Genomic DNA, 27,157 nt, shown 5'->3' on the forward strand with positions numbered 1-27,157 from the left:
GATCACTTTCTTTGAGGGTTGGCCTTTCAAAGCATGAAGGGAGATCTGTCCTCCTTCCTCTTTTTCTTTGGTGTTTCCCACTGCTTCTTGCTCCTTTGTTTCTTCCTCTACCTCTTCTTCCTCATCTTCCTGCCCCTCCATCTGCATTAACTGCTTCTTGCATAAGTGCCCTTGGGTGTACTTCTCACCGCATTTGAAACATAGCCCCATCTGTCTCTTTTGGTCCATAATGAGGGATCTCATGGGGGCAGCTTGGATGGGTGCTCTGGGTAGGTAACCCCCCTTGCTCATCTGGGAGCTTTCCCTTGTACCCTCCCCCCGGGCTCTGCCAACCTCCTCTGGCTCCCTTGGATGAGATCTTGTGTTTCCTTATGAGAGCTTCCAGGGAAAGCTCGTGTAACTGAGCCTTCTTTGTAGCCTGCCTCACGGTGGTGGGTTGTAACATCTTGATCATAGGCCTAAGTTTCTCGTTCAACCCACTGAGGAAACTTGACAGAAAATAATGCTCATCGAGTGTGGGATGAGCATGGTTGATCATGAACTTAAGCTCCTTGAACTGGGCTTGGTATTCTTCAACTGTTCCTTCTTGCTTTAACTTGTTGAATTGTTCCACCACGTCCGTTAAGCTGCTCTATCCAAATTGGGCACAAAACTCTTCTACGAACTCTGGCCACCACAACTCATTCCTCCACCCACTCCAACTTTGGGACCATGCATTTGCTACGTCATTTAAGTACGCAGCCGCCATATTTACCTTGTTCGCCTTCGCCACCCTTTAATGATAAAAGAAGCGCTCACATTTTTTGATCCACCACCGGGGTTTCTCCCTTTCGAACACTGGAATCTCCAGTTTCGGCATGGGAGTGTTAAGCTAGTTTGCCATGCTACCTCTTTGAATGGCCTCAAGAGCGAACTCCATCCGTTCTTCATGCTCCTGTCTTCCTCTAGCTTCGGGGATGATCAGGACGACAACTGCTCAAGGTGGGAAATCCAACGGCAAGCTGGCGTTGGGTTGTCTAGAGAAAATGGCCAATGCAACACTCAGCTGCTGGCTCAACCTTGAGAATTCCTCCCGTAAGTGTGCGAAATCTCCTCTTTAAGTTCCTTTCGACCTCTAAAACATCTACTCAAATACTGACTTAGATCTTCTTGGGTGTTTCTAACCCCTACTTCTACGATTTCCAATCGTTCGTCCACTTGTTCATGGCTTTGTCTTAACCCCATCTCTATGACATCCAATCCTGACTCCAACTGCTTTGTATGAGTTCCTTCCGCCATGTTTTTTGGCCAACGATCGTCGGCTCTGATATTAATTGTCAGTGTCGAAGGTATTGACAAGGGCGATGGTAGAATTCCAATGAGGAATTCAGTAGTTGTCGTGAGAAAGAAAGAGAGAAAGGGAGGGAGAATAGAGAGAATAGAGAGGGGCAAATCAGAATATTCTCATTGATTGCCTTTTTGGGAGTGTGTGGCTCTTACATATATAAGTGGTTAGGGGCCTTTTAGAAGGCATCCCCCTGCCCAACAACCTGTAACGGCTCTAGTACTCCTACTTAGCATAATGGAAATTACAAGAAATTTAAAGTAATAGACAATTATACCCTAGGAGCGTGACACATTGCAACTCTCATATCCAATCTGAATTAAGCAAGCAGAATATTCCTTAGAGAGACATTCAGCTGGAATATTAATTTGAAATTTATATGAAAGTAGGATAAAAAAAGTCATCCAGCTGTCTGCTGAGGTCCTTGATTCATTTTCTAGTGCCCTAAGTACTCCACCTTTCCTTCTGCAAAGGTACATTTAGGCTTCTCTACAAACAACTGGTTAGATATGAGGACTTGGAAGGTGGTTTTGAGATGGCTCAAGTTTTGGTCCATGGTAGGGCTATACACTAAGATGTCATCAAAGAAAAATAAGATGAATTTTTTGAGGTGGGGACAAAAAATATGGGTCATTAGTGCTTGAAAGGTAGCAGGTGCATTAGTTAGGCCAAAAGGCATAACTAGGAACTCATACAATCCTTGATGGGTGCGAAATGCTGTTTTGGGTATGTCTGGACAACTCATCTGAATCTGGTGGTAACCGGATTTGAGATCAAGCTTTGAGAAGATAGTTGCTCTAGCTAGTTCATCTAGCAGGTCATCTATAATTGGGATGGGGAATTTGTTTTTAATGGTGTGAGAATTTAGTTGTCTATAGTCAACACAGAACCTCCAGCTTCCATCTTTCTTCTTAACAAGAAGAATAGGAGATGCGAAGGGGCTTTGGCTAGGTTGTATTATATTTTTGGAGAGCATGTCCTTAACTAGGCGTTCAATCTTTGCCTTTTGAAATGGAGAGTATCAGTATGAGCGGACATTTATGGGTTCTGTGTTAGGCTTAAGGTGGATAGTGTGCTCTAGGAAGCAATTAGGAGGCAGGGATGACGGTTCCAAGAATAATTCCTCAAATTCAACCAATAAAGAGTGTAAAGTGTCATTAGGGGTTACCTTGCTTGGGGAATAGGTGAGGGCTTCCAACTTGAACCATTGGTGGTCCTTTGCCTTAGCCGTTCCGTCCTCTGTGTACTTCTCATCTACTTCAATGACGTACATTAAATGTAGTTGAGCTATGGCTCCCTTTTCTTGCTCAAATAATCTCTTTAGGCGGTTCCTTGAGATGGCCCTACATTGCCCTCCTCCCACACACCTTGTTAGTGTCAACCTCTTTCCTCCCTTTTCAAAAGTCATCTCTAGGTGTTGAAATCAAATATCAGAGGACTCACTGTCCTCATCCAATCAACTCCTACCACAATTTAATGCCCCCCTAGCTGCAGGATCCTTAGGTCTGTTGAGAACTCATACCCCTACATTCTCCATGTAAACCCTTGACACTTATACCGATCGATCATCTTGTTGTCATTGGCAACGGTTATTGAAAGGGGAATAGTGGTCTGCAGCACGCATAAAAGTTCCTTGGCTGTATTCTCATCCAAGAAATTGTGTGCTCCCATTATCAATGAGCACGATTAGCTTATTCTTCCCTACAACCCCTTTAATTTTGATTACCTTCTTCGAAGGGTGGCCTTCCAAGGCATGAAGGGAAATCTGTCCACCCTCCTCTCCTTCTTTTGCATTACCTCCCACTTCCATCTCCTTTGCTTCCTCTCTCGCTTCTTCTTCTTCCTCATCTTCTTGTCCTTCCATTTGCATCAATTGCTTCTAACATTGATGTCCGGGAACATACTTCTCTCCACACTTGAAGCACAATCCCATATGCCTTTTTTGGTCCAATGTGAGGGATCTCATTAAGGCAGCATGGATGGGTGCTTGGGGTGAGTAGCTTCCCTTGTTCATCTGGGAGTTGCTACCCTTATATCCTCCTCCCCCTGGCAGATCCTTTTGAGGAGATCTTATGCTTTCTCAGAAAGGCTTCAAGGGATAGCTCGTGTAAACATGCCTTCTCTGTTGCTTACCTCACCGTGGTTGGTTGTAACATCTTCACCATCAGTCAGAGCTCATCGTTCAGCCTACTAAGGAAGCTAGATGCAAAGTAGTGCTCATCTAATGTTGGATGAGCATGACTGAGTATGGACTTCAACTCCTCGAATCGGGCATGATATTCTTCCGCCGTTCCTTCCGGCTTTAACTTGTTGAATTGCTCCACTACATCCGTCAAACTACTCTCTCCAAATCGAGCACAAAACTCCTCTATGAATTCTGGCCATCTCCACCCATTCCTCCATCCACTCCAATCTGGAATTAGGAGTCTGCTACATCATTCAAATATGAAGCCGCCATATTCACCTTATTCTCCTCCGCCACTATCGTCGGTAGTGATAGAAAAAGTGTTTGCATCTTCTGATCCACCACCTGGGTTTCTCCCCTTCGAACATTGGAATCTCCAACTTAAGCATGGGGGTATTAGTCTGAGTTGCCACATTTCCCCTTAGCGTGGCTTCTACTACAAACTCCATCCGTTCTTCCCTCTCCGGTCTCCCCCTAGCTCCGAGGATGATCGGAACTGTAGCTGCTCGTGGTGGGAAATCCATTGGCAAGTTTGCATTGGGCTGCCTAGAAAATATGGCCAACGCATCACTCAACTACTGGCTCAACCTAGAGAGTTCCTCCCGCAGGTGTGGAAAATCCTCCCGTAAGTTCCTCTCCACCTCTAGTATGTTTGCTCGGATATGACTTATATCTTCTAGAGTGTTTCTGATCCCCACTTCTACGGTTTCCAACCTTGTCAACTTGTTCATGGCTTTGTCTCAACTCGGCTTCTATGACGTCCAATCGTGATTCCATCTACTTCATACGGGTGCCTTCCACCATATTTTTCGGCCAGTGATCGTCGACTCTGATACCAATTGTCAGTGTTGGAGGGACTAACAAGGACAATAGCAAAATTCTGCGAAGGAATTCTGTGATTACTGGAGAGAGAGAGAGAGAGAGAGAGAGAGAGAGTACAGAAAGGAGAGAGAAAGGAAATCAGAATATTCTCATTGATTGCCTTGGAGCGTGGCTCTCTTACATATATATAGGAGGTTAAGGGGTCCTTCTAGAAGGTACCCTTGCTGTAGCACAGCCTGTAACAGCTTAGGTACTCCCAATTTAGCATAACAGAATTAGGGAATGGACCAATCTATCCCTAGGAACGTGACAGATATATGCATTTTTTTGGGTTAGGGAAATAGTTTTTAATATATGCATTTTATTTGTAAAAAAGAATGCCTGGCTGCACCATTCTTTTGACTTCTCTTAACTTTTATAGTATTACATGGTTTTGATAATATTTGTCTGTCAGATTGCTGAATCCATTCAGAAATTGAGGATCGCCTGTTCCCAGTACCCCTCTTTCTCTGTCCAAAGGGGAGAAAGGGCACAGTGTCACTTGCGGTGAACTAGCAAAAAAAGATTTAACTATAATGATATCCCTTGGTGTCTATCAGAGATGCTGAATGCCGGAGTCTTATGTTTGAGTCCTGACTTTGTTTTTGCATAACCAAATTACAGGACCACCTGTTGATGGTTATTGTTTCTATTTTTTTTTTTAAAGTTATTGTTGTCATTATTAGCTTTTGTGCTTTATCTTGTGGATTCTTTTTCTTGTGCAGGGCAACTTCACCTCCATCATTTGCTTTGGAGGTTTTTGTTCAGTGTGAAGGGGAAACTAGGTTTAGGCGGCTCTGTCAGCCTTTTCTGTATTCTCATTCTTCATCAAATGTGCTTGAAGTTGAGGTATATGCTCCAATACGTTGCTGCTTCACTTGTATTTGACAACATGTCTAGTAGTAAGGATTCAGCACGTGTTTTTTGGTTTTTCTGTTTGTGTGCAGGCATTCTCTTTTTGATGACTTTTATTATTACATTATTATTATTATCTATTTACCATAATTTTGAGTAAGATGATTATTAGCACATATACTTGTTTGGTTAAAGGAAGATACCTTATGCATTCTTATTTCAGTAGTATAAAGCAACAAAAGTCACAAACGTTAATCCTACTAGGTGGAGTTAGCTACATGAGTACTCTCTCTCCTATCATCCTATACACGGCCATATCCTTCTTATTTTAGTAATATCTGTGTGTGTGTGCACGCGTGTGAAAATGCAAGGTTTTTCTCTTCTTCTCAACAAATATGACGTGTTTTTGTTATCACTTTGATGGTAATATAAATCACAATGTAAAAATATCTTCATGCTTGTTCCATGTTTGATGTACCTTTTGTACAAATAGGAGTCCTCTTTGTTTCATGATTTTTTCTTCATATAGATATAGGATCTAGGGGACAATTACTAGGCCACAACTTTGTTGAACGTGAACAAAGTTTTTGAGTGATTTGGGATATAAATGATGCTAAGCTTAAGTAACTAATCTGCCAGTCCTGGGTGGTGGATGCACTCTGTATTATGAATCAGAAGATGAAAGTCAAAATTGCCAGGAAACATGGTTCAATTATTGGAATCTGTTAATCCAACTCAGCTACCAGTTTCATAATAATTGTGACTTCAGCAAATCTGGATGATACCAGTCTGTGTGATTGCCTTTATGATTTCTTGGGATTGGGGTTGCTCAGTTATTAGGTCTGGAATGCTGTTTTCTTAGGTGTGATGTAGTTTTTGTGGCTAGAACATAATGGGAAAGCTTTTCTTTTTTTCTGCTCCTGCGTAACTGATAATAGATTAAGAAGCATGCCAAGGAGGTGGTGAACCCTTCACAGGGAAACACCAACAGACTACCTACAAGCACAATCATAAACAAAACTGGAAAAGAATGTAGGAAGAGCAAACAAATCCTTGCTCAGTCACTAAAACAAGGAGACAAAGATGCTTTCCCTTTAGATGAACCAACTGAATCTCAACACCTCTATTAGCTCTCAAATATTTTTATTTATCTGATAAAATAGACAACATTTTTATCAAAACATTATTCAGTTTTTGTTTTCAAAATTTTCAAAAACAATATCATTATCAATTGTAATGATTAGTTTCCATTTTTTTGACAAAAAATTATAATGAACACAAAACAAATAAAAATGAACATAAATAAATAACAACGAGCACTAAAAATAAACACATAAAAGATGGTAGCAAAATCAAACGGGTCTGCCCTAAGCAGTCTCCTGTTTGGGTATACTGAAGTCTAAACCTGCAAAAACCAAGTAGCAAAGCAGGCATTGCCCACTGCTTGCCAATTAAAGAGTAAAAAATGCTCCAAATGTCTAAGTTCCCTAATCACTATACAATATAATAACAAATGATCTACCAACTCCCTCTTTGTTTTTCACAGAGAACGCCAATCAATTACCACTAGACCTTGCTTCCTCAGATTATGTGAGGTGAAAATGGAGCCAAGAGAAGCTGCCCAAACAAGGGAAGACACCCTAGGGGGAGCTATATTTGTCCAGAAAGCTTCCAAACAATGGCTAACCTTTGTCACAAGCTTCTGAATATAAAGAACAAATAGAAAAGGCTGCATCACAATTGGCACACCCATCTATCCTTTACCTGCCTCACTCTAGAATGGTTGTGCGACAAGTCACACAGGTCTATCCAGGGGCCCAACTTGTATCCAAAAGGTTGAAAATTATATTGAGCGTTCTTTGGTTGTGTTGAATGGAACTATCATTGTCTCTGTTTTTTCATGAATGAGGAAGATAGTGCCTTTGCTTTCCTTCTTTTGTTCATTTTCCAGATGTGTCTGTTATTTGCCTCTGGAGATGTTGGATTTTCTTTTTTGATAGGATGATGGTTCTTGAGGTTCTTCTCTACTGTTTTTTATAGGGTTATGCAGCTTAAGGCGTTGATCTTTTGTATTTAATTTTTCTCATCAGAAGAAAAGACCTAATCTGCCACTCTTGGGGGTGGATGGGCTTTGTGCTGTAACTTCGTGAATGAAGCTCTAAGTTGTGTGTGGGCAGTTCAGTTCTTTTCCTTTGCTAACTCATGTATACGAGGCAACTAACAATATCATCCTGGCTGTCTTTTTCATTTCATTGATGATTTGACGTTTTCCAGTCATTATTTTTACTTGTGTCTTCTCTTATTTTTGATCCAGACATTGATGTTATGTATGCATATTTTATGTTATTTGTTCTATATTTAATATCTATTCATTTCTTAGACCTGTAGCCAAGACTGTAAGAAAAGCTCATGATAATTACAGTGTTCTGAATATTTTACTGGATTAGGAAGCATTTAATTTTATATGTGCATTGCAAGATAAGATATAAAATTCTGAATTTAATTATTGAAAAAGAACAAAAAAAGAAAATATGAATCCTGCATTAAAAAAAAACAAAAAGAAATTTGAAACACAAAGAAGAATAATATATAAGAGTCTGCGGAGTAAGCTACTTGAATGATATATCTGTTCAATAGCTTGTTAGGTTGATATTTTCTGTCGTATTTTGCAATTGTTTTTCGCTAATCTTTGCTACATCATTTAATTTTATGGTGCCAGTTCCTTCCCTTTCTTGTGGCTATATCTTTCATTGAGAATCTGCGACCTGTTTTTGAAGTTTATTGAAAGTAATACACACTTTTTGCAGGCTGTTGTAACTAATCATTTGGTTGTAAGAGGCAGCTACCGCAGCCTTAGCTTAGTCATATACGGGAACACAGCAGAAGACCTGGGGCAATTCAACATAGAAGTTGATTTAGATAGCTCCTTAACTGGCACTGTTTTTTCTATTGAGGGAAAGCTTGAAGACTTACCACCTGCACTGCATCCAACTAATCTGACAATTGAGGACTTGATATCTGCCCCTAAAGCATTATCACTAGAAGTTGGTGTATCAGATATTTCCTTTGAGATTAAGCAGTTATTAGGGTTGGCATTTAAGATTTTACAGTTGCCAAACCTTGGAGATGCAATCAATAAAGTTGTTAGTTCTGTTGTTTCAGTGGCTTCTTCTTGTGCCACTCATAGTTATTCCCCAGCAGTCTGTCAGAAACAATCTTTGTTGGAAAGATCTAGAACTTGTGAAGGACAGCTTCCTTATGTTATTACCGAGGCTAGAAAGCTGCTTGTGGACACTTACAACAGCCTTCAATATCAATCAGGAGACCCTTCAGCTGAATCCCTGTCAGACAGCCCGTTTCTTGAATCTGAGGATGATTTGATGAATCCCAAGCAGTTGATGGATTTTCTAACTAAATACTTCCCTTTTGATAGGACTTCTGGAGATCCTACAGATCCTCAACTTCCAAAGGTGATTTTAATTCTCTCTTCTTTATTGTTATTTAAGTAGAAGTTAGCCAATTAGGCATATCTTAAGTGATTTTAGCAAGTGTTCTCTGTCCATCTGCCTGTTTTCTCTTTGTGTGCATGTGTATTCTTGAATGGATGTGCCACTGATTTTGGATTTTGCTTCTCAGGACAAGAGCGTCATTCTGTGGTTAAGTGCTGCTCTTTTATTTTGCTCTGGGAGGGAGAGCTGCTTTCACTTTGTTAATAGTGGTGGCATGGAGCAGCTTGAATATATCTTATGTCGCAACATGCATAATTCTCGTGCCATTACATTAATGTTACTTGGAGTCGTGGAGCAGGCTACTAGACATTCAATTGGTTGTGAAGGATTCCTTGGTTGGTGGCCTCGTGAAGATGAAAGTGTTCCATCTAGTACCTCTGAAGGTTATAATCAATTATTGAAGTTGTTATTGCAGAGACAATCTCATGATATTGCCTTGCTGGCAACTCATATACTCCATCGTCTGCGTTTCTATGAAGTTGCTTCCAGATATGAGGTATATGCTTATGGTAATTGTGTCTTGACCATCCTGGCCTTTTGTATGATTCTTGTTATGCTGACTTATTTGTCATTCTTGTTTTGGAAGTCTGCAGTGTTATCTGTTCTTGAAAGTATTTCGGCTGATGGAAATGTTAGTAGTTTCACTTTAGGCAAGCTTACAAGTGCCAAATCCCATCTCAAAACTCTTATGGTTAGTTGAAAGCTTTTTATTCTGTCTATTTATTTTATGATAGGCTAGTACTTATTTTTAATTAAATCTGTCATGTCTAGTGTTTTTTTTTTGACGTTTGTTGATGCAGAAATTGATAAGTTCACGTGGTCCAATTGAAGATCCTTCCCAACTTGCTCGTGCAAGCAGGTCCTTGCTTCTTGGCGAAACAGAAGGAGTGTTGTCATACAAAGCAACTAATAGCTTGATTACTTCATCAAATTGTTGGTTTTCTAATTGGGATATTGACTCACACCTGCTTTCTCTTCTCAAGGTATGCTTTTATATCTCTTCTTTTATTAAAGAGGCTAAAAATGGGATGTTGGCTCATATTTGCTCTCTTCTCAAACCATAATGTAACAGTTACTATTCCTATTGTTTCTTTTGCATCTCTTTGTTTTTGTAATAATTGTGGTGTTTTTATTTATGATGATGTACTTTAATTTAGATCATGCATGCTCACTGGGTAAGTCAATGTGTTGAATTTTTCTTTATTTCTATTATCCCCTTTATTTTCCCCTTTCCTGTTAATTTGCCAATCATATGTTTTTTTTTTCTTCTAATTGGAAGTACACCACTGTTTTCTTGAGCTATACGATCATTTTGTTTCAAGCATAGTTACAGGGTTCTGTGATCCAGATCATGTGTTCTGAATAGCTGTTCTTTTGCATCCCTGGATCCCAGAATGGGGATCCCAAGCAATTCCTTTAAAATGATTTAAAACTAGGGAAGAAATTTAAAGCCAGAATAATTTTTCAAAGAAAATTAGAGAAAAAGAAAGCTTGCCTACCTCACTTGTATATTCTATTGCATTTTGAATTATATTCAAACCTGACATCGTTTGCATGGTATTCTTCCTTGCACAAGTTAGACGAGAACATATTAAAGAATTCAAATCAAAACAAAATTAATCAACTTCTATAATAGCAAAGAATCAATCTAACTAATTTTGATCTGAGTACAACTATAAAGTATATCAAGACCTGAAATAACAAGCCAATTAAGCCTATGCCCTGTGTACCACTTAATTAGCATGCTAATGTATCCCATACCTATTCCTAATTCCTTTCCCACAATGGGAATTTACCACATTCTTGGTAACTATGGTTTCAAGCAAACATGAGGAAAATTCACTTTTATGGGAGAAGTCTACATATGTTTTAGAATTCTCTCTGTAGATATCTCTGAGTTCCAGGTCCTGCAAAATAGCTGGAATGGTGAGGCTAAAGATGAGTATCAAAATTTAACGTTGTTCAGTAGACCATTAGGCTGTCCATTTTGCTAGACTTGTAACCTCTCGTTGTCTATCTACAAATCTCTAATGAAGGGCTATTTGATGCCATAGGCCTGTAAATGTATAACAGTGTCATGTGATAGATGCTATCTTTCCACTTGTAAACTATGCTCCATAGTTATTGAGTTCATATGGCCTTTTTTTCTTTCTTTTTTTTTTTTTTGTTGGGAGTTCGGTTATTGCTGGTCTTAAGCTTGTCATGGTTCTGTTATCCCACATCTTATGTATACTTGTGATTCATGTTTCACATGTTGTGATCATGGTGGATATGTACTTTTGGATAAGCAAACGGTAATAGGGGGGAAGCATATGCAATGCTTTCTTAATTTTTGTTTTTGGGAGCTACGTTACTCAAAGACTTCTGGTGTGCCATTTGGAAGAGATAAGTTAGTCAACCTTGCCTTACCTGATTGATGGTAATCGTTAAGCTTTAGCGCTGGATGCACAAGTCATTACTTTCATTAGCCCATTGATTAGAATGCCCATGAGAAATGGCTCAAAATTTACTAGCAAGTCAGTATTTTAGTCTTGACGATTAACAGCGAGAAGCCGAAAACCACTAAAAGCCTTAATCCCACTGCATGGGGTCAGCTATATGATATCTACTTTTCCAACAATCTTTGTTTATTGTCAATCTTTGTAAGACTGTTATGTCTCATGTCATCATGTCAAGTATAAGGGCTTTCCAATTCCACCAAGGTCCCCTGCTGTCTTTCTTTGTTTCTTTTCTTGCAAACTTCTGTCATTCTATTCACTTGCCTTAAAAATGAGTGTTTATTGGTTTTCTTTTCCCATATTCAAATTATCTTAGTCGCATCTCATGCATCTTATTTTCTATAGGCACATTTTTGACTTCATTGTGTACATTCCCGTTCTAACTTTGACCCCCTCCCTTCTTTTTTTTTTTTTTGGGGGGGGGGGGGGGGGGTTATGATTGCACATCCATTGTAATATCCTTATCTCATGCATCTGAAAATCATTTAGTATTTTCTGCGCTTCAACCGGAATCATTTCTCCTTCATTAATGGTCACCATAAGCCCTTTAACCACCACTGGATAGATGCAGCCAGAGTGTCTTGGAGAATCTACTATATCTCGCTCGTTGCTCGTAAGAGTAAGGAAATTTTCTGACTGCTGTTTGTTCACATTACTGGTTTGTTTGAGAGGAGCCATGGCGATCTTATGACTACCTTAGGTAAATATCACCACATTATCTCGTCCCCTAAAAGTAGAGTCAACATCATACTGCCAAGTACGACCCAAAAGAATATGGCAAGCATCTATATCAATGACATCACATACCACTTCATCCCCGTAATGTTTGCCAATGGAGAGTGGTACCTTACAAGTCTCAGTAACCTGAATAGAAGGTTCCCTCTTCACCCAACCAAGGGAATATGGACTGGGATGGTTCTCAGTTGGTAGTTGTGACAAACTTACCAACTTCTTGGATACAAAATTCTCATAGCTTCCATTATCCACAATCACCTCACACTTTATTCTTGATGTAGAACAAAGCGACCGGAATATGTTATGTCCCCTTTCTTTTGGTGATAAGAGGACTCGCTGCAACACCAAATTCAGCCTCTCTAGTCCTTCCTCAACAGCAAATTCGGCTCCCTCATATTCACCTTCATCCACCACCTCTTTTTCCACCTCTTTAAGTTCCTCACGTCCCATCAAATTAGCTTGTCTTTGTTCTGGGCGGTTGTTGGAGCGGTGCCTAGATTTTTGGCTTCTGTAGCAGATATCTATTGTAGGTCTGACATATGGGTTATCCCTTTGAAGTGGAGCTTGGCCTTGCCCTCTGTTAGGAATCCTATTGCTGCCTCCTTCTGTACCGGCCTTATTCTGGGAACTGGATGAACTGGCAACAACTTTTCCTTTGTCAACAACGCTCGTCGATGATTGTTCTATAGGGGGAACAACCCTTCGATAGTTGGGGGTTGGACTGTCAGCTCTAATCATCTCAGCCTTCAGTGCTGTGTTAATGGCTTCCTACAAAGTCCAAATATTTTGCAACCCAATTTTATCTTGTAAAGCGATTTTCAGTTCATTAATATACCTGGCTATTTTCTGATTTTCAGATTCGGTTAGATTGTTACGCTCGGCTAGCCTCATGAATTCATCGATGTAGTCCGACACTGACCGATTGCCCTGTGTGCATCCCAAATACATGCGTTACAAAATTTGCTCATAGTCAGCAGGTAAAAATCGGTCCATCAAAAGCTGTTTCATCTTCCTCTAGGTTCGAACTTTGCTCTTTCCTTGTCTCTGGCGAGTTTTCTGCAACTGATCCCACCATACTGCTGCTGTTGATTTCAAACGAAAAGCCACCATCTTAATGACTTTCTCCTCTGGAACCTCCATGATCTCCACGAACCGCTCCACTTCCATCATCCAATATAGGAACTCTTCAATCCTCAAGTTTCTTGAGAAAGGAGGGATATCCGCCTTAATCCTATAATCGTTGAAGGCGTTTCGATTTTGATGGTTGCGGTATGTGGGCAGATCCTCGAAATCTTCTCCGGAATCTGACACGTGACTGCATGCCTCCTATTAATCCCTTGTTGCCCCTCAACATGGGTGCCCATCTCGAGATGGTTTCTTCGGTTACATTGTGGATGGTTACTGTCGTGGGCTTGAGGAGGGTTATCAACATTGTTTCCGACGACTTGCAACAATAATAGACGAATCTCTCCGAGTTGTGTGGACAGATTGTCAATTCGCTAGTTTTGGGCATCAAGTTCGGCCCTTAGGCAGCAATTTCATCGCCCATGGTAGATTCAATGGAAAAGGATAGCAATCAACGATACGGAGACGGAGACACCATACTCTGATAACACTTGATGCATCTAGAAGTAAAGGTTTCAAGCGAAAAACCTTAAGGAAACATAGAGAATTGGATTCCACCAGCAACTAATTAGGGTAAACTCATAAGTTTATTGAAAAGAAAATCTGTCTTTCAAGCAAGAGAAAAGTGTTTAAATACTTCCTAGCATCAACAATCCTAAAAGTAATTGAAAAAGCCCTAAAACATAAAGACTAAAATAGACATTAACTGTAATTATAAAATTAAATCAATTAAAACAAAAACTAATGGAATCTAATGACAGTTTTGCCCCTCATGGTCGTGCCTCCCTTTCTTGTCCCTAGGGTGTTGCTTCTTTTGGTCAAATTCTTCTTCTATTTGTTTCGTTAGTCATTCTACTTCAAATTGAGAAGAACGTTTAGAGAGAGAGAAGAACAGAAAGAGGCGTGAGAGAGAGAAGGATTGAGCGGGAAACAGAGGATTCTGGAAAATATTTCTTCGATGCTTTTCTATTAGGTTGGATAAGTTTTATATATTAATCCAAGCAGCAGTTAAGTTGGAGAAATCACAGTACAACTGTGAGTGGTTAACTTCTAAGTACAACTACATATAATTGCTACTACTAATGCTATTTAGGTACAAACAATTAGTTACGTGACAAATTGCCCCCCCTTAAAATTTCTTGTCCTCAAGAAATGCAAGGACCTCCTATAAGAGTAGACTCCACAACTTCTGAATCTTAGCCTTTTCTATTTCTTCTCTTCCACAGCTTGTATGGAGAAATCTTGAAGAAATTCTGTAATTTCTTTCTAGAAATTTGTTTACATGCTCCCATCTCCACAATGCCACCGAGAGTTACCTTCTTTCATTCCTTCTTGAAAGTAACCTCCAATTTATTGAAGTCAAATATGATTGGACTAAATATTCTCACCCAATCCACTTCTAATACAATATCACATTCTTCTAATTTTAATAGTCGCAAGTCAGTGATAAATCCTGCTCTTGTATTTCCCAACTAAAATCGACACACTTGTCTTCGCTGTATATTTTATTGCCATTTGTCACGGTAACCGATAAAAGAGAAAGTATTCTTTAACTTACAACACAAGTCATTAGCAGTGTTTTCATTAAGAAAACTGTGTGTAGTATCGCTATTAATCAACATCATCAACTTCTTACCTTTTGCTTGATCCTCCACTTTTATGATTTTATTAGAGGGATACCTTTTTAAAGCATGCAATGAAATCTCTCCTTCAATCTCATCAGCGGCTTCTATTTCTTCTATTAACTCTTTTTCTTCATTTCTACCTTCCAAATGCAATACTTGTCTTTTACAATTATGTCCAAGAGAATATTTTTCTCCACATTTATAACAAAGTCCCAGCTGCCTTTTTTGTTCTATACTAGAAGCTTTTGTCATATTAGGTTGATACGAAGGTGATGGATCTTGGGGGAGTTATTGCAAAAATTTTCCTTATTGGTTACAGAATTGAAATTCCTGGTAATTGATGAAATCTGTGCCTCACCTGTCTCAGTTTCTTTATACGTAATTATGTTCTTTATTATCAAAGCTTCTACTATAAGCTTTTGCAATTTAGAACTTTTTGCGGCCTGTTTCACTATCCTTGTCTGTAGCATATTCATTGTCGGCCTTAATTCTTCACTCAAGCCAGTGATGAAGCTAGAGACAAAGTAGGCCTTGGTTAAGTGAGGATTAAGATTCAACATCAAGGATTTCAACTCCTTGAACTTAATTTAGTAGGCTTGAACCAAATTTTCTTGCCTTAGCTTGTTAAATTCCTCTTACCACATCCATGATGTTCTTGTCACCCAATCTCTCGCATAATTCTTCCACAAATTCTGTCCATTGACAGTTCTCTCTTAACCGGATCCAACCTTGGAACCAAGCATCAGCAACATCGTTAAGATAAACAGAAGCCAGTGTGATTTTCTGCTAATCTAGTATGTTATATAGAGTAAACATTTTCTCACATCGCCTAACCCACCACCTAGGATTTTGGCAATCGAACAGAGGAATCTCCAACTTAGGTATTGGAAAGTAAGGCTAATTCGTGACAACCCGTACTTCCTGCCTTCTCTCAACCACATTCTCACCAACTACTGTTGGTTCTACCTCAAATTCAGAGGCTCTAGCGGCTCTATGGATCACTCCATTCCCTGCTAGGAGTGGATCCGATCTCTCTTTTGGAGGAAATTTAGGAGGAAGACTTACTTGAGGTAACTTTGAGAATATCAGCATAAAGCCATCTAATTTCCTCACTAATCCGTCCATAGAGGTCTCCAACTTCTGATCTAGTGAAAGAATCGCCTCATGATTTCTGCTAGATCTAGCTTCTAGAGAATCGACTCTAGCCTGCATATTTGAGATAGTCACATTCACTTGTTGCAATTGAGACTTGCTTCATTCTTGTACTGTCAGCCATGCCGGAATTGTAATCACAGATGGAATTGAAGGCCTAAGAAGTGCTCTGATACCAAATTGTCAGATCTTGGGATCTGGCAAGGTGAATTCTTAGCCAATTGGCGAGAACTATGGCAGAAAGTAGGGAGAAATTGAGAAGAAAGTTCAGAGAGAGAGAACAGAAAGAGGCGTGAGAGAGAGAAGGATCAAGAGAGAGAAGGATTGAGCAGGAAACAGAGGATTCTGGAAAATATTTCTTCGATGCTTTTCTATTAGGCTGGATTAGCTTTATATACTAATCCAAGCAGCAGTTAAGTTGGCGCCAACAAGGCTGCCAGTTCAAATTCAAAGTACAACTCTGAGCAACTGCATATAACTGCTACTACTAATGCTGTTTAGGTACATGACAGTGATCTGGGAAATAAATCTTAAAATCTCCCAAGCTCAACTGAATAGAAAGCTTATGCAGGAGTTTGTACTGGGATTACAACTCTAAATTATGAAATTAAAATAAAATGAGTAATTGGACTCGAGTCAAATAAGGACCCCTGGACCAAACCCTAGAATCACACTTGACAACTCTAGAAATAACCCAAATACCTCTAATAGCAACCTGATAATAAAATATTAAAAAACCTACTGAGCAGCTACTTGTGAAATCATCAAATTTAATGCGTAAGTTTATCATGAACACCACATATTAGGGTGATTAAACAAAGTTCATTATTTGCTCCTCTGATTTCCATGCTTGGCTTTCATGAAGGCAACAGCCCATGCTTCCTGTTTTATCCTCTAGTTGTTTATTCATGTTGTTTGATTTTTGTACCTGTGCAACTAACTCCACATATACGTGTTATCAGGAAAGGGGCTTCTTCCCTTTGTCAGCTGCACTGTTATCATCTTCTGTTTTGCGAGCTCAAACCGGACATGCCATTGACACATTTGTGGATATTGCATCACATCTTGAGGCCATAACTCTTTCGCTTCTTTTCTGTCGTTCAGGTTGTGTGAGAACTAAGAAGTTTGTAATTTGTTTTCATGGTTGCTGGCCTCTCTCTGTCTCTCACAGAGCATTTTGTAATTCTTTTCTCTCAGGATTAATCTTCCTTCTACTTCATCCTGAACTCTCTGCTACTATAATTCTGGCTTTAAAGGGTGCAGATTGTCAGAAGAAGGAAGAGCCTATTCAACTTCATTATGCGTCTGTCCTGATATCCAAGGGTTTCTTTTGTCATCTGGAGGAAATTGGAATGATTGTTGAAACACATTTGAGGGTGGTTCGTTCCGTTTGTCATGCTAATATTACCTTTCCTGTTTTGCTTTTTTGCCTCACTTCCCCCTTCCCTTCTTCTCGTTTGAGTTCTATTTTGTATGTAGCAAGTTGTATGGATTTTGTCATGTTTGCTTGCAGGTCAATGCCATTGATTGTCTACTTGCATCAGATCCACATGCTGAAGAAATTTTATGGGTGTTATGGGAGCTTTGTGTTATTTCTAGGTGAAGCTCTGAATTCTTTCCCTACTATTTCTCCACTGTAGCATGAAAACTTTAGGAATCCTTTTATGATAATCTTAAGATGATTTGCAGGACTCATTGTGGGCGCCAGGCTTTGTTGGCTCTAGGGCATTTTCCAGAGGTATTATCAAATTTATTATGCTAAATGGTGTGATTTTCAAATACTTTTCCATATTTGCAATTTTATGGTGACTTGCAATGTAAAGAAGCAAAAATATGGATGATAATTATATCTTTATATTGTTATTATCCTCCCATTATGATGTCTCCACGCTGTCATTGCTATTTCATTAATTATCTAGCGTGTGTAGAGTTCTTGTTTGAATCTTTTCCTGTGTTCCTTTTGTAGGCTATTTCAATTTTGATAGCAGCATTACATTCTGCCAAGGAATTGGATTCAGTTACCTCAAATAGCGGTAGTCCAGTAGTTTCATTTTCAATTTTAATATTAATTGTCCAGTTGTCATTGATTTGCATCTTAGCTGTTTGGAAATCTTGATTTTGCAGGACATCCACCACTAAATCTGGCAGTATTTCACTCAGCTGCTGAGATTTTTGAAGTCATTGTTACTGATCTTACTGCATCTTCCCTGGGTTCTTGGATTGGAAATGCTCCAGAACTTCACAAGGCTTTGCATTCCTGTTCACCAGGGTCCAATAGAAAGGATGCTCCTACACGGCTTTTGGAGTGGATAGATGCTTGTATAGTTTACCATAGAAAAGGAGCAATTGGTCTTTTACAGTATGTGGCTGTGTTGGCTTCTGGAGGAGATGCACATATTGCTTCTACAAGCATTCTGTCATCAGATACAATAGATGCTGAGAATATTGTTGGAGATTCTTCCACAAGTTCTGATGCTAATGTTGTTGAGAATCTGCTTGGAAAGCCCATTTCTGAAAATAGCTATCGTGCCACTGTTCTTCGTGACTCTTCTGTTGCTCAGCTGACAACTGCGTTTCGAATTTTGGCATTCATTTCAGAGAATTCGGTATGATTTTAATTTTTCTTCACCTCTAGTGATGTAAATGAATCATTAGCTGGCTAAATGTTATCCCATTTTTGAAGGCTGTTGCTGCTGCTCTGTATGATGAAGGTGCTGTAGTGGTTATCCATGCTGTTCTGATTAACTGTACACTCATGCTCGAGAGATCCTCCAACAACTATGGTCAGTACAGTATATCACTGATGTTGAATTATTGGCCTTATGGGTAATGCTTATGCAGGGACTTCAATGCTTTTTTCATCTTGAAATAACTTCTTTTGACATTACTACTATTTGAAAGTGTAACACTAGTTTTGAACCACTCCTGGTTGGTTTTGTAGTTGTAAGATGTGCTTCACAACACTTATTCTTCCGATTTATCTTGTAAAGGTCTATATCCAGATGGTTGTGAACAAATGCACAAGAACAAAAACAATCCCAACCCTTAATCCCACTATCTAGTGTCGATTACATGAATTCTAGATCTACATCTGTCTCTATCTATGACCATATTCTCTATGAGGCCATTATAATCCTATATCATGTCTAAGAGGGTCTTTGGCGTAGCTTATATTTTGGTCAAATGGGGCTTATAAACTCTTCAAGAGCTTATTTATTTATTTATTTTTTTCAAACTGAGGCAAATCATGAAGAGCTTGTAAGCTCTTCAACAGCTTGGTTGGTAAGTTGGTTATCTTGTAGCTTATCTTTTCGTAGCTTATAAGCTACCTCAGAATAAGCTGGTGCTGAACAAGTAAATGTTCAAGTTACCTTCATTAAACCAGACTCTTTATCCAAACACTTTAACAACTTATTAGCACATAAGCTCTTAGAGCTTATAACCTTTTTATGAAGAGCTTGTAAGCTCGTATGATTTAAGCCAAGCCAAAGGGCTAAGCTCCTATGATTTAAGCCAAGCCAAAGGGCTCTAAGTGTTTCCATTAAGCTCTCTTTCGCTTTGCCACTCTCTCTTTTGCTATAATTTCTCCCATGTCATCCACTCATCTCATAGAAGTTTCTATCTTTTTTTTTCCCTCATGTCAAAACCATCTCACTCATCTCATAGGAGCTTGTATTGTTTTTTCCCTCATATGTCAAAACCATCTTAATTCCAAGCTAGAAAAAAAAAAGAACTTTGAGACTTAATCGCGACACCCACAACTTAATTTTTTATGGGTGCCACTTTGCAACTTTAGTGTCTGACATCGTTTCTTATTTTGTATTTTCTTGTATGACAACTCTATCTACGTAGCATTTTTATCTCAACTACACATATTTTGCACATGTTGGCACTTTAATTCCCAAAATTCTGAGCCATACAACAAAGATGGTCTTATAGCTGTCCAATAAACTTTTCTTTTAGCCTTTAGAATTTTATGATTGCATAAAATGCTAGATGCACTTTTCTCTTTAGCCATCCTGCTTTGATCCCGTGAAACATCCTCCATAATCCCCTGCCTTCCCCCTTCGAACAATTGATCCAAGATATCAAAATTGATCATTTTTTGGAATAACTTGATCCCTGAGATTCTAAGTTTTATGTAAACATAATGAAAATTCTCAGAAATGTAACACTATCAAAATTAATAAGCCATAATTTCATACTTAATGGAAAACATTCCATTCACATAACAGTCTCACGCTGTACAAAAAATGATAAGTTTAATCCAATATAAAAGAATTCATAAAGACATAAAATAATAAAAAAAAATTGTCCCTTGTGCACTAGGATCCTTTCTTTACCAGGGTTAGGGAAATGTCATATTTATATGCAGCCTTCTATTTATTTTTTTGCAAAGAGGTTGTCTCCATAAGAACTTTGATCTCCTGGTCACAAAGGAGCAACCTTACCATTGATACTAAGGCTCATCCTCCATAAAGACATAAAATAAACCAAGAATAAAAGTGTCATCTCAATTATCAAGTCATCAATCATCGTCTAATTCAAAATCCCTGAAAATACACTCAAACAAAAAAGTAACTGTTGGAAGATAAAGAGGAGATGGGCTCTAGGTAAGGGCTATCAACAAGCAATTATTTATTTATCAAAACTAATCTGTTAATTAGTATTTAAATATTGGAAAATCTATTCCTAGAAAATAGGAGATAAGTAGGAGTTTTTCTTGGAGATTATTTAGGAGATTTATTGTATATATATTTCCTTAAACTAGTGAAGAGAGATACGGTGGAATCAGTTTCATTCCATACGAATTTCAGCAGTAACATATCACTAATGCTCAATTAGACCCAACTTCCATCTCTTCATACACCTAACACATGCTTAACTTTATGTTATTTTTATTGAATAAACAAAATTCATTATGATTAATTCAGATGCACTATATGAGCTTGTTCTTTTATTTGTTTTTCTGAACAGATTATCTTGTTGATGAGGGCACTGAAAGCAATTCAACTTCTGATTTACTGATGGAACGCAATCGTGAGCAGAGCCTAGTTGATCTTCTGATTCCTTCTCTGGTGTTGTTGATTACACTCTTGCAAAGATTGCAGGTGTGCTCTAGTTTGAATTGCCTATTGTTAATTACGTCAATAATGCCCTCAGTTTGGGCTCTTTCAACTTAATTATATGCATGCCATATGTTATAAGGGAGAGGGAGAAAGAGGCTCTCTGTTGATTTGCGTATATTGAAATTTAATTCATCTTCAATATGCTAATTTTCACAAAATGCGAGACTAAGACACAATTAGCGGTTGATTCACAAAAAATTCTAAGTGTTGGAGAATGGATAGGAAATGTCTCACTTTTCATCAACCAAAAGATGTTTAGGTTGTTGTACTTGCATCATGACTTACAATGGAGCCTCAATGCTACCAGAAACTCTAGGCATGGCTAAAACTAAATTACAGCAGTTACCAGAAATGGAAAATTTTGAACTATAAACAGACAGGTCCTACTGACGGTAGATATTTCAGAATGCAAAATTACAATGTTCTACTCATTTTAGGTATTTCACAATGTAATATATCAGTGTTCTCTTTAAGAGCTAGAGGTAGAAGATCTACAAGGAACTGTAAATTATAAATCTGGAGGTAGAAGATGCCTCTTTATTTATATATTTCTTACATACACAAAAAGAAAAAAGAACACATGCAGAAGATAACAGAGTTCATTTATTTATTTTTTTGCTACTAGGTACCATTGATCTGTATAATTGACATCATTGAAGCCTTTATGTTTCCTATCCTTTCAAAAGAGTGTTAAAATTTTCATTATTTGGCGAGATCACTTGGATTCCAGTGTATGATCTGGCTGCATTTGGGTGTTTCTTCTTGCATACGCCCTGAAATGCACCTGGCTCCAAAACAAATGATTTACTTGTGTATTCTGTGCTTGTTTTAGAGACTGCAAAACTTATCTCTTTTTTTGTTTGATCATGGAGTAATCTCAAATGTGTTTTTCATAAAAATAGTTCAAAGAAATGTTTTCTGGGTCTAAATCATCAGGCACAATTTCTTTTGACCATGACATTGACTTTGTTTGAAGTCTATCCACTTGTTTTCGAGGCTGTCTTTGCACTATTACATCATGAGGCCACAGTGATAGGAAAGAGACTTGCTAGTTACGCGACAGGAAAGAGGCTAGTTTAAAATGCTAACTTCCCCATCCAATAGTGTCCTGTAACCTCTCAGCATCACCATCTGTAACTCAATTGTCAGGGTCCATTCCTAATGGCCAATGCTTGCAATCTCCACCACCAACTCCCACTCCACCATCCACAACACCCCATCACCCCATTGCCATTGCCCAAATCATGCTTCTGCCATTCTGTCACTATACCTCTTCCCTGCTGTTGCTATGCCAATCACCTAACTTCCACCACAACCCCACCCCCTTCTCTTAAACAGTTGTTGCCCAACCCAAAACTGCTATCACACCACCATGCCTCTTCCCTGCCATGCCTCCTTGGGGACGACCCCCCCCCACCCCCCACACACTCCCACCCCCCCCCCAAAAAAAAAGAAGGAAAAAAAAAAAAAAAACCACATGCAAACAAAACCCAGAAGAAACCCGAGTCCACACCATAGTGCTGCCAATAAGCAATGATCAAGCAGACACACTGACTGTTTGCCACTTGTGTGGCATGGAAGGACCCCCAGCGAGCACTTTTTTCTCTCCACTGCAGTTTGCCTATTTCAAATTATGGTACTATGACTGTTATAAAGATTGTTGCCGTTAAATCATCTCATTGTGGGAGTGAATATTTCACTGTCATGTTTAGGAAGCCAAAGAGCAGCACCGGAATACAAAACTGATGAAAGCCCTTCTACAATTGCATCGGGAAATGAGGTAAGATGAGATGTTTTCTTTTTGGTTTCATATGGCATGACAATATTTTGTGAAATAAAATTAAGTACATTTCTTGCTGCAGCCCCAGGTTAGCTGCCTGTGCAGCAGAGTTATCGTCTCCTTATCCTGGTTCTGCACTTGGTTTTGAAGCTGTGTGCCATCTTCTTGTTTCGGCACTTTCTTGTTGGCCTGTGTATGGCTGGACTCCTGGCCTTTTCAGCTTTCTTGTTGACAGTCTTCATGCTACTTCGTTGCTGGCTTTGGGTCCAAAGGAAGCATGCAGTTTGCTTTGCCTTCTGGTATTGGGATGTGTTGTTTTCAATTCTCTAAGGACCTAACATTCAAATATGTATTGTCTGATATCAGCATTTATTTTGTTTGTAATTTACATGTAATGTGAAATGTGACTTTTTGTTTCCAATTATTTTTGTTAATGCAAGAATGATCTATTTCCTGAAGAAGGTTTCTGGCTTTGGAAGAATGGAATGCCCATGTTGAGTGCTCTTAGAACATTGGCTATTGGGACATTATTAGGGCCTCATAAGGAGAAACAGATTAGTTGGTACTTGCAACCTGAACATGGTGAGAAGCTATTGAGCCAATTCACACCACAAGTTGACAAAATTGCACAGATTATTCTACACTGTGCTGTCAGTGTAAGTGATTCCCCCTCAATATGTTTACTCTTAGCTCACCGCTCCCTTTTTTCCTGGTTGCATTCTCATTATCCATTGCTAAGGCAGAGTAACTTCTTATGTTTGTTTGTTTTTTTTGGCTTGCGGGGCTGGGTGGGAAGGGGGTTTCAAGTATGCCATTTATGTATGATCAATGCTTTTATCCCCAGCAGATGAAATTCTAATATGCTGATTGTTTCTCTTGAGGCATTTTCTTTGATTGAATTCACTATGTTTGGAACAGGGAATTTTGTAAATAAAGGAAAATGAAAAGAAAATAATCAAACTTTTGTACATGCACTTCAGATGATTCATTCACTTTTTGGACCCTTCCCTCAGCAGTTACGTTTTTTCTACCCTTTGTTGTCATTCCAAGGATGCACATCTCTTTGCTTTTTTGTTTTATAACAAGAAGTCACGAACAATCTGAAGCCTTAATCTTTCTATTCTTTTTCTTGTTTTTTTTTTTCCCTCGAGTTCGAGACATTAGGTTGGATACTTCAGTTTCTGGTCAGTCTGCATCAGACTTCAGGAATGGTCCTGGTTTTAAATCACAAGAAGCTTTAATGCAGTTCCTTCTCTCAGCCTAATTTTATCTTTATGTGTTGCTGGAATTACAAGCAATAGGATTCAGAATCTAAGATCATGTTGCTGTTAATGTTAAATCTATTGTGTTTATTTTGCATGAAAATGTGTGTTTGAATGTCAAAGGCATCCTGCAGAATACTCATGTTTACCCCTATATTAATGACAATTTTACATCATGGTACTGATGCTCCTTGAATGGCCTGACTTGGCAGTAAGACTGAAGAAGTCTTGACAAGAAATCCTATTTAGAAGATAACAGTTTTAAACTTACCTTGCTTGTATGTCATGATAATTTGATTTTTGTTGAGCAGACGCTGGTAGTCCTACAAGATATGCTGCGAGTGTTTGTGATCCGTATTGCGTGTTTGAATGCTCATCTTGCTTGCATACTTCTACGCCCCATAATATTGTTTATTGGTGATCGGATTTCTGAATCATCTTCATTATCGGACACAGATGCATACAAGGTAATAGCTGTTCTATCCATCACAATTTCTTCATTACGGGGAATTTTCTGCTTTTTTTTTCCCTGTTGTTCTTACTTCTATTACACTTTTCAGGTTTACAGATTGCTTGATTTTCTTGCTACTCTATTGGAGCATCCACGTGCCAAGGTTTTTTCCCCCTCTCATTGGATATTATCCATCTTAAAATTTTCTTTATTTGGAAATCAGTTAATGGACAGAAGTTCTAATTTTCTAGTGCTTTTTTTTTTTCAGCCACTGTTATTTAAGGAGGGTGCTGTTAAGATGCTTATTAAAGTGCTTGAGAAGTGTATTTCTGTTGCTGATACTGATGGGAAGCAATTCTCTGACAACCGTCTTATTTCTAACTGTGGGTTTCCTCAACTAACTTGGTGTGTCCCTGCATTCAAATGCTTTTCGCTGATCTGTGATTCTCAGACATCCATGCAATATGTTGGAATGCAGGACAGGTGAGTTTGTTTTTATTCCAAATTGTTATGCTTTCTTCATTTCTTTTTCTTTTTTCTTTTTTTTTCTCCTTTCCACCTTTTCTTTACCAAGTATAAAATATATTTGACAAAAAGGCTACAGTAGATTCTGCCCATCTGCATAGGGAACAAAAGGGAGACTGCATCCACACTCTAAAGTCAAAAGTATTGCAGTGTTTTTTCTTAGTTTCTTTTTATTTTTTATTTTTGGGTGCATAATTGCGAAAGGGAGCAATGTCCATAGGGAGGAGGAAAAGGAAAAAGAAAGAATCAAACCATAGAACTGATTATCTACAAAAAAAACTTTTCTGTAAACAAGGCAAAAAAGGATGGACAAAAGTAGGATCTGTCTTTTGACTATAAAAATAGGGAAGAGGAGTGTTCCCTTAAGAAATGGATTTTGGCTCTAAAAAGCTCTTTTAATACTTTCTCTTCCATGGTTGATATGCTTTTATATTTATTTGGTGGTTTTTTAGGCATGATTCTGAAAACTTGACGGCTGGAGATTGTTCCCAGATTTTGTCCTATCTCCTTAAGCTAGGCAAGGTAAATTCGTTCTTCATTTAGTTGTGGGTATCACGTTTGAGAGGGTGTTCTATTTGTTTATTGATTTTATCATTCTGATGAAGATCTATCTATGATGATCTGTTTATTCAAGCTAATAGGCTTCCAATGTGCTTTCTATTTAATTTCACTTGTTAATTTTCTTGGCATGACCTATTTTCCACCCTTATTTACAGAACATGTCTTCTATTTGTTTGTGCCATCATTAAAAGTAGTATAAGACACCAACAGGGAAGTCATTAAAAGGTCTTGTTCATCCAAATTATTCAGATTTCTGTGAAGTCATAATAATTTTGCAATCACTTTCAACATAATTAGGAAATTGGAGCTTTGCTCTTGAATCAATGGAAGGTAGAGGCTAAGAAGCACAGATAAACTCACATAATGGGGATATGACAAGATACGAATGTTGGTGCATGCGGAAGTATAGTGGTTTTAGAAAATAAAACTTTTGAGAGAGCCACAAACGTTGGATGATATTGGAGAGCTGTAGCCTTTTTTTTTTTTTTTTATCAAAATCCCCTATAGGCTTCTTATTTCTTTTCTCTTTATATAGAGCCAAACAACCATAAAGGCTAATCAAGGCATTTACAGCAGTTTAGGAATACAAGAAGATTCTTAGAGAATTAATGCTATAAATGCTATATTGGAAAACAAAAGGACTCTACTATAAAGCCTTTCTTAATACTTTAAATGCTGTATATTTAAATGCTTCTAGAAACCACTTTAGATGCCCCTTGATATGCTGAAAATCATAAATTATCTTAATCTCACAAATTCCCCTCTTAATTTGTGATTTTCAGTTGAGCTTTGAACTTCACGAACTTTTCTGAACTGATTGCCTTGGTGAGCATGTCTGCTGGCTGCTCATTTGTACTTACAAACTTCAGTTGAATTTCACCCTTCTGTACTAAATCTCGAATGTAGTGATGTCTGAATTCAATATGCTTAGTCTTGGCATGAAAAACAAGATTTTTTGTCATAGCAATAGCAGACATATTATCGCAACAAATTACCATAGGCACCTCTTGCTTCTGGCCTAGGTCAGCAAGCAACTTTCTCAACCAAACAGCTTCACAAGCTGCTTCCATAGCTGCAGTATATTCGGCTTCTGCTGATGATAATGCTACAGTTTGTTGCTTCCTTGAACTCCACGAAATAATGTTACTTCCCAAGAGAAACACAAAAGCCGAAGTGCTCTTTCTATCTTCCAAGGATCCTGCCAAGTCCCTGTCAGTGAATCCATTCAAAAAATACTCTGATTCTTTATTATACCTGAGTCCAAGTTTCTTGGTTCCATTAAGATATCTCAGCACTCTTTTCGCTTCAGAATAATGCAATGTGCTTGGGCTACTTATGAATCTGGATAGCATACTTACCGCCTGCATAATATCCGGCCTAGTGTGGGTCAAATATAACAAGGAACCAATTAGATTTCTATACAGCCCTTCATCTACCTTCTTGGACCCATCATCAACCTTCAGCTTCTCATTCTATGCCATTGGAGTGGATATAGATTTTGAATTCAGCATCTGAAACTTTCTCAGAATATCAAGGGTGTATTTTTCATGGGAAATGAAAATTTCCCCTTTTCCTTGCTT

At 38.5% G+C, this 27,157-nt stretch overlaps 1 protein-coding gene across 1 annotated transcript in view; it reads left to right on the top strand.

Annotated features, from left to right (window-relative positions):
* The window catches only part of LOC127806975 (protein virilizer homolog), a 54,957-nt gene that overhangs the window by 8,804 nt on the left and 18,996 nt on the right, over positions 1 to 27,157 (top strand). The window contains exons 3-22 of the mRNA XM_052344618.1: positions 5,096 to 5,219; positions 8,033 to 8,695; positions 8,862 to 9,230; positions 9,321 to 9,425; positions 9,535 to 9,717; positions 16,832 to 16,973; positions 17,067 to 17,248; positions 17,383 to 17,468; positions 17,559 to 17,607; positions 17,836 to 17,902; positions 17,994 to 18,475; positions 18,553 to 18,652; positions 20,847 to 20,980; positions 22,711 to 22,778; positions 22,861 to 23,077; positions 23,219 to 23,434; positions 24,352 to 24,507; positions 24,601 to 24,654; positions 24,760 to 24,974; positions 25,469 to 25,538. Of these exons, the coding sequence (XP_052200578.1) occupies positions 5,096 to 5,219; positions 8,033 to 8,695; positions 8,862 to 9,230; positions 9,321 to 9,425; positions 9,535 to 9,717; positions 16,832 to 16,973; positions 17,067 to 17,248; positions 17,383 to 17,468; positions 17,559 to 17,607; positions 17,836 to 17,902; positions 17,994 to 18,475; positions 18,553 to 18,652; positions 20,847 to 20,980; positions 22,711 to 22,778; positions 22,861 to 23,077; positions 23,219 to 23,434; positions 24,352 to 24,507; positions 24,601 to 24,654; positions 24,760 to 24,974; positions 25,469 to 25,538 (3,682 nt within the window). The remainder of the gene's footprint in view (positions 1 to 5,095; positions 5,220 to 8,032; positions 8,696 to 8,861; positions 9,231 to 9,320; positions 9,426 to 9,534; positions 9,718 to 16,831; positions 16,974 to 17,066; positions 17,249 to 17,382; positions 17,469 to 17,558; positions 17,608 to 17,835; positions 17,903 to 17,993; positions 18,476 to 18,552; positions 18,653 to 20,846; positions 20,981 to 22,710; positions 22,779 to 22,860; positions 23,078 to 23,218; positions 23,435 to 24,351; positions 24,508 to 24,600; positions 24,655 to 24,759; positions 24,975 to 25,468; positions 25,539 to 27,157) is intronic.

Source organism: Diospyros lotus, chromosome 7 (genome assembly GCF_014633365.1).
Source record: "Diospyros lotus cultivar Yz01 chromosome 7, ASM1463336v1, whole genome shotgun sequence".
Lineage (NCBI taxonomy): Eukaryota > Viridiplantae > Streptophyta > Magnoliopsida > Ericales > Ebenaceae > Diospyros > Diospyros lotus.